The sequence below is a fragment of the Salvelinus namaycush genome, chromosome 12, assembly GCF_016432855.1.
Source record: "Salvelinus namaycush isolate Seneca chromosome 12, SaNama_1.0, whole genome shotgun sequence".
Lineage (NCBI taxonomy): Eukaryota > Metazoa > Chordata > Actinopteri > Salmoniformes > Salmonidae > Salvelinus > Salvelinus namaycush.
Window position 1 is genome coordinate 41,950,715 of NC_052318.1, and position 9,608 is coordinate 41,960,322.

Here is a 9,608-nt window from a genome sequence, read left to right on the forward strand (position 1 = left end):
TCAAATTTCTGCCCTGCTAGAGCTTCCCCGATCAACTGTAAGTGCTGTTATTGTGAAGTGGAAACGTCTAGGAGAAACAACGACTCAGCCGCAAAGTGGTTGGCTACACAAGCTCACAGAATGGGACTGCCGAGTGCTGAAGCGTATACAAATCCTCTGTCCTCGGTTGCAACACTTACTACCGAGTTCCAAACTGCCTCTGTAAGCAACGTCAACATAATAACCGAGCAGCCGCACACAAGCTTAAGATCACCATGCTCAATGCCAAGCGTCGGCTGAAGTGGTGTAAAACTCGCTGCCATTGGACTTTGGAGCAGTGGAAACGCGTTCTCTGAAATGATGAATCACGCTTCACCATCTAGCAGTCCAACGGACTGATCTGGGTTTGGCGGATGCCAGGAGAACGCTACCTACCACAATATATAGTGCCATTTGTAAAGTTTGGTGGACGAGGAATAATGGTCTGGGGCTGTTTTTCATGGTTTGATCTAGGCCCCTTACTTCCAGTGACGGTAAATCTTAATCAAACTGGGCTCGCCCATCCGCATCCTGTCAGCCAGTCTGGATGAGATTCCCTCCTCCAGGAGACATAAGCATAGGCAGGAGGAGCAGCATGACCAGCTGAAGGGCACAGAGGCCATGATGGACCTCCACCAACCAGAGGACGGTACCATGGACGACTCAGAAGATGAGATCATCCGTAACTGGAGGACAAGGAGCGAGGACATGGGTGTGGATGTCAGGGAGGTAGATCCTGGCAGCAGGTTGGACAACCTGCAGTTGGCCCAAAATATGCTCAACCACTTAATCTGCCAGCTGCAGCCCAGTGTGGGGGAGGGGCTGGACTGGAGGGGTGCCAGACGAAGTGCTGAATTCCAGTAAAGGGAAATCTTAAAGCTACAGCATACAATGACATTCTAGACGATTCTGTGCTTCCAACTTTGTGGCGACAGTTTGGGTAAGGCCCTTTCCTGTTTTAGCATGACAATTCCCCCGTGCACAAAGCGAGGTTCATACAGAAATGGTTTGTCGAGATCGGTGTGGAAGAACTTGACTGGCATGCACAGAGCCCTGACCTCAACCGAATTGAACACCTTTGGGATGAATTGGAACGCCGACTGCGAGCCAGGCCTAATCGCCCAACATCAGTACCCAACCTCACTAATACTCTTGTGGCTGAATGGAAGCAGGTCCCCACAGCAATGTTCCAACATCTAGTGGAAAGCCTTCCCAGAAGAGTGGAGGCTGTCATAGCAGCAAACGGGGGACCAACTCCACATTAATGTCCATGATTTTGAAATGAGATGTTAGACGAGCAGGTGTCCACATACTTTTGGTCATGTAGTGTATGTTCCTCTTTGTATAGAATGTCTCCTTCCTTCCACCACCCACGTCTCCCATTAGTTTGACCTTTTGTTTATTCATCAAACCCATTTTAGTTCAGAGTGAAACCACCAATAGAAACCATTGTTTTTGCTTTGAGCTGCGTGTAGTTAGTAAATGCTGTTTTACATAGCCCATTCTTTCTGAAGCCCATTGTTATAAAGCTATGAGTTGTCTTTTAGTCTTGACTCAGCTTTTTTCTTGATGTACTGTTGTTCATCATTCATTGTCATAGCAACATAACTGTATTCTGTTCTGTGTCGTCTATTTTCATTCCTTAGGTAACATCCTTGCTACAGGAAGCCCTCGACAAACATTTCCACCCAGATGATTCTGTCAATCAATTCCTTCTCCCTGTTGCCCCCCCTCCAGTCCAATTCATGGATAGTCATCATTATGGAAAGGTCACCACCAAAGGGGAAGACCTATCGCTGGGAACATTGCCAGAAGAGGAGGAATCTGATTGGTCAGAGATGGGGGATGAGGCTCCAAAATGCGTTCTGAGGTCAGCGGGAGGTCATCATGGTGGCACAGCGTTTCAACCGTGGAGACAGGAGCGTATTTGCTGGGCAGGACAGGGAGAGGGAGACACAGAGAGTGAGTCAGGGGGTGAGGAGATTGTCAGACAACACCCTCCCCCCTCCCTACAGATCCCCCATCTCCATGTCACCATTCACTCTGAGACCTTACCAGCCCCCATGGATGATGTCACCCTCACCACCAGCTTCAAGAACTCAGCTTATGGCCCAACAGAGGAGGACGGGTACAGGGTCACTGCGAGCCGCAAACTGGGCTCTCCCATCCGCATCCTGTCAGCCAGTCTGGATGAGATTCCCTCCTCCAGGAGACAGAAGAACAGGCAGGAGGAGCAGCATGGCCAGCTGAAGGGCACAGAGGCCATGATGGACCTCCACCAACCAGAGGACGGTACCATGGACGACTCAGAAGATGAGATCATCCGTAACTGGAGGACAAGGAGCGAGGACATGGGTGTGGATGTCAGGGAGGTAGATCCTGGCAGCAGTTTGGACAACCTGCAGTCGGCCCAAAATATGCTCAACCACTTCATCTGCCAGCTGCAGCCCAGTGTGGAGGAGGGGCGGGGCTGGACTGGAGGGGTGCCGGATGAAGTGCTAAATGGGGAGAGAACACAGCTGTGACACCTGATCTCTTCACAGAGACACAGATGTGGACAGGTGTCGACTGGGTTGGTGGTTACTGAAGTAAGCATGATTTTGATAACATTTGATATTCATAATTCACGTTTGAGTATGTTGTATTTTGAACATAAAGCAACAGAATTGACCACTTGAATAATAATACTTTTAATTATAATTATTTAAATTTTCATCTGATTTAAAACGTTTTCAGGGGTAAATAACAGGGCCCCAAAGAGTATTCATCATTAAAAACAAGTAAGATAAAGAAACTGTTTCAAACATAGTGTTTTCCTCTTTTTGAAGATATTAAGTAATTAACGCCTGCTAAGAGCTGTAATGGCAAGCGGCCCAAGTTGGAGATCCTCAGCTCCACATTTTAATATTTGTGATATTTTTCTCGATTCATAATCAAAGACATGTCCTGAGGTCTTTTTTTCCAGTATGCAGGGATTTGGCTTTGATGTCCTCCAGAGGTAACATCAAACAAAAAGCATGTGGCTTTGATTTTCCCTGTTCCCTCACTCTGGGAAACCCTGTCCTAGGCTTCACTCCTGTCTCATCATAGCAGACCACAGCCGAATCCCACCCTTGTCTCTGGATTATATAATAATAGATCCTTTCAGAACCTCTTGTGCATAATTCATTATAATGGTTTGTGTTTTTCCCTCAGTGCATGTTAGATAAGAAGAGGAGTGTTTCATAGAATTTAGGTCCTTAGGTAAGATGTAAGACATGCTGATAGACTTTGTTTATCCTCATAAGTTAATTCACCTGCAGATATAGAAATAATACCAGGTCTAATCTCTACAGTGTATAGTCAAATATTTAATAACATACAGTATAAATAGTGTCCGTTGGATCGTCACTGTGGATGGGAAACAATATATTTTAAGTCAGGTTTTAATTGATGGAGATAAAATGAAAACAGAACCATTTGATACGTTTTTATGAATTTTGCCGATGGATCTGTGTGCTCTGGTGTGAATGGTTCCAACTGCTAGATAGTTTCCTCCTTCCATGGGGAAAACAAAAAAAAAGAAACATATTTATTCTTCTTGCATGAAAACTATGTTTTATCTTGAAAATATTGATGTTTATGTACATGCAAACTACAGTATGTTTTATATTTTAATATTGATGTTTGTGTACATGCTGTAGTCTCCATATTGATATTATGGCAAAAACCACAAGACAAAATGTAAATCTGAATCACCATTTCTCATTGTGGTCACCACAGGCATGCAACAGTCAGTTGAGAGATGTATGATATAAGCAATGTTATGCCACATGAAATGTCAGTTTTGTCCTGTAGGGGATTTTCCTCTGGTAACCATAATAAAAAACACTGAGCGTACAAAACATTAGGAAACCATACTAATATTGAGTTTCACCTCCTTTGGCCCTCAAAACAGCCTCAATTCGTCAGGGCATGGACTTTACAAGGTGTGAAAGCGTTCCACAGGGATGCTGGCCCATGTTGACTCCAAATGTTCAAAATTCAGAAGGCACTTGCACATCTGAGCAACCTTTTTTTGCAGGTGCATGGTAACAGTTGACTAAAATGAGAAAAAATGAAGAAACCCGCACACTGCTCTTTAATAAGGTCCACGTACCGGCCTCAAGGCCCTCCAATGCTTCCCACAGTTGTGCCAAGTTAGCTGGATGTCCTTTGGGTGGTGGATCATTCTTGATACACACAGGAAACTGTTGAGCGTGAAAACCCCAGTAATGTTGCAGTTCTTGACACACTCAAACTGGTGCGCCTGGCATCTACTACCACACCCTGTTCAAAGACACTTAAATCTTTTGTCTTGCTCATTCACCTTCTGAATGGCACCCATACACAATCCATGTCTCAATTGTCTCAAGGCTTAAAATCCTTCTTTAACCTGTCTCCTCCCCTTCATCTACACTGATTGTAGTGGATTTAACAAGTTGCATTAACAAGGGATCATAGCTTTCACCTGGATTCACCTAGTCAGTCAAGGAAAGAGCAGGTGTTCATAATGTTTTGTACACTCAGTGTATTGAGATGGATCGGAAGGGGCATATAGAGAGAGGGTGTGTCGGGAATATATATTGATATTTTGAACCAAAATCATAGTCAGTGTGTCACGTGTCAAAACGTAATGAAAGCACAGTGTGTTGTGATGACTGTACTGCCATGCCTCCTTCTGCCTCCCCCTCCAATCCATACCTCTATCCTTAATGGTGTATTGCAGGACCAGTAGTTTGTGATAGAGTTCCACTATATAGATTACGTACAATAATGTTTGTATATATTACATATTTATTATTTAGAAATAGCTGTTGCTTTCACCATATGTCTCCCTGTTCTACATCCCCAGGTTGAACTTCATTAACCATGCACGATATTACAGAGCTGTGTAGAACTACTACTGTCTGTGTTTGTTATCCTCGTGTTGTGTACTGCACATGTGTCTGAATGTTGTCAATAAATATAGTCATCTATAATGTACTAATTTAACATGAGTTAAAACAAATAATGACACACAAAGTCGAGTATAAATAATTCAGTCGAACACGTTACACTGTTGTGTTTGATCGTCGGCGACGGTGTTAGATTGAGGGGAGGAGAGTCAGTCAGTTATCACAAAGGGGAGAAACTCTTTGATTTATGGGTTCTCCTCGGCGTGCAGCAGTTTTACTGAGATATGAGTAGTATACGAGTATATGTATTTCTACCCACTTCTCAGGCCATTTTAGTGGCCTGTTAATTTAAGGGTTGGCTTGTCTTGTCAAATGCTGTTTCTAAGGCTTCATTAACACTAATATACTGCCATAAGGTCATGTCAGTCCACCTTTATGTGTCACATCAATGAATCAAGGTGGATTCAGTCTGAGTTGTCAAGAGCAAGCCACTTCATAGCAGTTTAACATGGGTGTTGCTGTCACAGAAAACACCCAGTTAACAGAGAAGTCAATGTGCTCTATGTACTGGATCTTAGGTTTTTAGGCTGTCAATGGTTTTCCATGTTAGAGTTTAAACTCACCCTGCTGAGCCTGTTCTAGGAGCTTCAGAAAGGATAATCCTCCGTTTCCCTCTCTCTCCCTGGAACTCTTGCCTTCTCAATTCAATTAAAGAGTAGCCTACTACAGTATATCCTCGATGAGTTTATTACCAGGATGCTTGTACATCATTTTCACTCCAGTTCTTACTGTAATCCTTTTCTGGCCTTACATTATCTGTCTGATATGGATTTGGGGTCTTGAGATTTGACTATATCAATCTACAAGATGAAATATCTGTCGACGTGCCCTTGAGCAAGGCCTAATTTGCTCCTGGGGCACCGTACTACTATGGCTGACCCTGTAAAACAACACCCCTATCCAGTGTGACAATAACAATTTAAAAAAAATCAAATTTGATGTCAATCCCGAATAAATGTTCACCTGCAGTGCTTGAGAGCAAGGCCATACACCGTTTAAAAAACAATTCTCATAAGCTTCATGCTAACATTTCAGAAAGGTTAGGAAGAGTTATAGGAGTGGCCGACGTATCAGTGCCCATGCTTATATCAATCGCCCTGTCATCTTCAATTTGGTTTGTCAGAGCTCATCCATGTCCCCACCCCTGCTTCAAGGGAGGCTACCTTTGCTGACCAGACAGAGGCCTGAATTCCAATTGGAAAGGCCGTTTAATAGGATAGGTGAAGGATTAGTGCTAAGACTCTCTAGACGTCCAACATTGTCCAAATCCATTGTGTCTCACCTACCTAAGCATGGGCACACAGGTGCTAGAACAGGACTGAAGGGGCATCTGGACTATCTTTAATACATTTTTGGGGGGATCAAGCATGTAAACGTTAACACACCTCCACTAATGAATCCAGAAGATACCAATTAAGTTTTTTGTGGCTTTTATTTCTCCCCACAGATTTTTTTCACAAACCATTTGGTTGTATTATTCCTTATTTACTTTTGGATAACAAAACCACCTTTCTTCAACAAGAATTATCTTACTGTCTCTCCTTTGAGAAACACTCATCAGAATACTCCATCTCCAGTTCAGAATTCTACCTGTTCCGTTTGAAGTTTTTCCAGACTTACTCTTCTTCACCTTTGACCCGATCCTTTCTCAAGGCCGCCTTTCTCAGATCGCTCCAGCAGTCTGTTGCTGCACTCTCCTTCTTCCCCTCAGATCCCTTCATCACCACATTCCTCATCCAATTCTCACAGTGACCCTCGGAGCCTCCGTGGGCTCCCACTAACACCATGGTGCTGATGAAGATGAAGTTCCCTTTTGAGAAGAGAATGAAGCTGGCCCAGGGGCTGTGGCTGCTCTCCTGGATGGCCACACTGGCCGGAGCGTTGACTTTCACCCTGGGCTGCTTCCTCAAGACCGAGCTCCGCAGGAGGGCAGAGGTACCACAATGCTCTACAGCTTTACACTGTACACAACACCACTATGATTCTTGCAGTACAATACATATTACTTATCCAGAAGCCTCACTTAATCAAATTTCTCCTCTGGTGTTTAGGGTTGTATTCAGTGAAGTTCTACAGTAGAATGGAATGATACTAGTGAACTTCTGGTCATAAACTGCATGAAAAGCATGAGGGTGAAAACGGGGGAAATTCATTCTTCGAGTGTATTAGAGCTTAAATTAAGATTTATTTTTAAGTGCTTCAAGACATGACATAATAAAATGCATTGGAGGGTTGACGATAATATCTCATGCAGAATACAGGAGCCTTTGATAATGCTCTTATGAGTGAGATTGTGATGAGGTATTTATATTTGATAAGGGGTTAGGTGTGGACATTATCAACAGGGGGCAATTGTCTCTGGTCTGAACATACGGGTGATAAACTGAGAATAGGGATAAGATTAACTGACCTACAGAACGCGGAGTGAAATCAAATGTTACTTGTCATATACAACGGGGTGTAGACTTTACCATCTATCTCTTGAGATTTCAGAATTTGGAATAATATACTATCAACTATTGCACTTGTTGAATACATAAATAGAAACAAAATGAACCTCAATGTAGCCTCTACAAGGCTTTCACCTCAGAGCGAGGCCTGGAAGTCAAGGCTTCCCTCAATGCAGCCTTTTTGCAGCAAATATAGTTTTTATGTCAAATTCGGCATAGAAGTAAAAACGACCTAATTGATTTCCTCAAATACATAATTATGTTTCCCACTTTAAAGTATGAGATAAATTACCAACCTCTACACATTCAATATTACTCAAATATGGGATCAATGGGTTGAGAGCCTAACATATCAGTTTATACTGTATAGTTTGCAGTATCACTGATGCATGAGGTTCTTCTGCCTACAGGTAATGGATAACACAGAGATTCATGCTGTGCCCAACACCCTGATGATAGTGGGTCTGGCCTCTCTGGGTATCAACTACTTTGCTGGCCGTATGTGCCAGGATGCCCTGGATGCCGGACGCTTCCCCCGCTGGAAGACCTTCCTACAACCCTACTGGGGAGTCTCCCTCTTTTTCACACTCCTCATGCTGTCGACTGTGATCATGAGCTACGCTATGAAGGGGAATCTGGAGTGGTCCCTGAAGATCGGCCTGAAGAACGGCATCCGATTCTACAAGGACACAGACACACCCGGCCGCTGCTTCCAGAAGCAGACCATTGACCACCTGCAGATGGAGTTCCAGTGCTGTGGAAACACCGACTTCAAGGACTGGTTCGAGGTCCAGTGGATCAGCAACCGCTACCTAGACTTTAGCTCTAAGGAAGTGAAGGAGTGAGTACTGGCAGAGACTATTAGAGGACAGAGAGCAGTCTGACAGTCTTTGGTAAAGGAATAATCCCATGTCAGATTATAATTTAAATAAATCCTTAAGGTTATAGGAAATTATGCAGTTGAGGTGATACAAAGTCATGATGCAGACTGTTTATTCTCTACATACTTCCCCATCTCTTCTTCTTTAGCCGTGTTAAGAGCAACGTGGACGGGCGTTACCTGTTTGATGGGGTCCCTTTCAGCTGCTGCAACCCCAGTTCCCCAAGGCCCTGCATCCAGGACCGCCTCACCAACAACTCAGCCCACTACAACTACGAGCACCAGACCGAGGAGCTCAACATCTACATCCGCGGCTGCAGGGAGGCTCTGGTCAATTACTACATGGGCCTGATGAACACTATTGGTGCTGCGGTGCTGTCCATCTTCCTGGTCCAGGTACTGTGCAGATATATATATCAATCTAAAAACCTAAAAGTGAGATAATGTCCTGTGTGGCAATCAGAGGGTCCCCGGAACAGGGTCCCCGGAACAGACTCCTGTGAGTGGCCACAATTATACTTGTAGCTCGCTGTTGAGTAATACAGTATGCCCATCCTCCTGTATAACCTTTCTACCTTCTCCTATCCTTCCCCCCAGTCATCAGTGTTGGTAAGTCTGCGGTACCTGCAGACAGCCATGGAGGCGGTGGCAGGGCAGGAGAACACTGAGATTGAGACAGAGGGCTACCTGCTGGAAAAAGGGGTGAAGGAGACGATCATGGAGTACGTGACTCCTGTGCTGGTTTTTCTTCAGCTGAACCAGGTGGGAAGTGAAGACGCTGAAGCTGGGGAGACCCCCGCCAAATAATGCGGAGAAATCAAAATGTTTCAAACCGGGTGGTGTACAGGGCAAACATGACACTTTATTGGGTGATAAATAATCTAACTAGACACTGATCAATTCATTTGGTATTTCTTTGATATCACAATCCATTCCAATGCTGATATATTTCTGTAATGTTTTACCCCAAATGAGTGATTTGAATGTTGCAATCTATTTCAGTCACTTGAGGGCAAATATATTTTTGTATCAGTTGTCCCAGTCTGAGTTTTAGGTACCCATGGCCACGCTAACCACAAACACACGCACACACACACACACACGCGCGCACCACATACACATTAAACACATTAACGTCACCCCAAGCCCTCCATAATCCTTTCATGATTAATGAAGCTATTTGATGTTCAGTCAATTCCATGTACTCCCCAAAGGAGAAATAAAGAACACATTTCTTTTTTTAGAACCGGCGATTGACATGTACTATTATTTCTGCGGTCCACA

General features: G+C 44.0%; 1 protein-coding gene across 1 annotated transcript; it reads left to right on the top strand.

Annotated features, from left to right (window-relative positions):
* Positions 1–6,779: 6,779 nt before the first annotated feature.
* LOC120057555 (peripherin-2-like) lies at positions 6,780–9,131 on the top strand. Its single transcript, XM_039006142.1, has 4 exons — positions 6,780–6,929; positions 7,855–8,285; positions 8,474–8,720; positions 8,922–9,131. Exons 1-4 carry the CDS (start codon positions 6,780–6,782, stop codon positions 9,129–9,131), a joined length of 1,038 nt encoding a protein of 345 aa, XP_038862070.1.
* Positions 9,132–9,608: the final 477 nt, after the last annotated feature.

Excerpts from the sequence above, each read along its gene's own strand:
- LOC120057555 (XM_039006142.1), top strand. The coding sequence starts at position 6,780 with ATGGTGCTGATGAAGATGAAGTTCCCTTTTGAGAAGAGAATGAAGCTG. Across the intron at positions 6,930-7,854 it reads AGCTCCGCAGGAGGGCAGAG|GTAATGGATAACACAGAGAT; the intron begins GTACCACAATGC and ends TTCTGCCTACAG. Across the intron at positions 8,721-8,921 it reads TGTCCATCTTCCTGGTCCAG|TCATCAGTGTTGGTAAGTCT; the intron begins GTACTGTGCAGA and ends CCTTCCCCCCAG.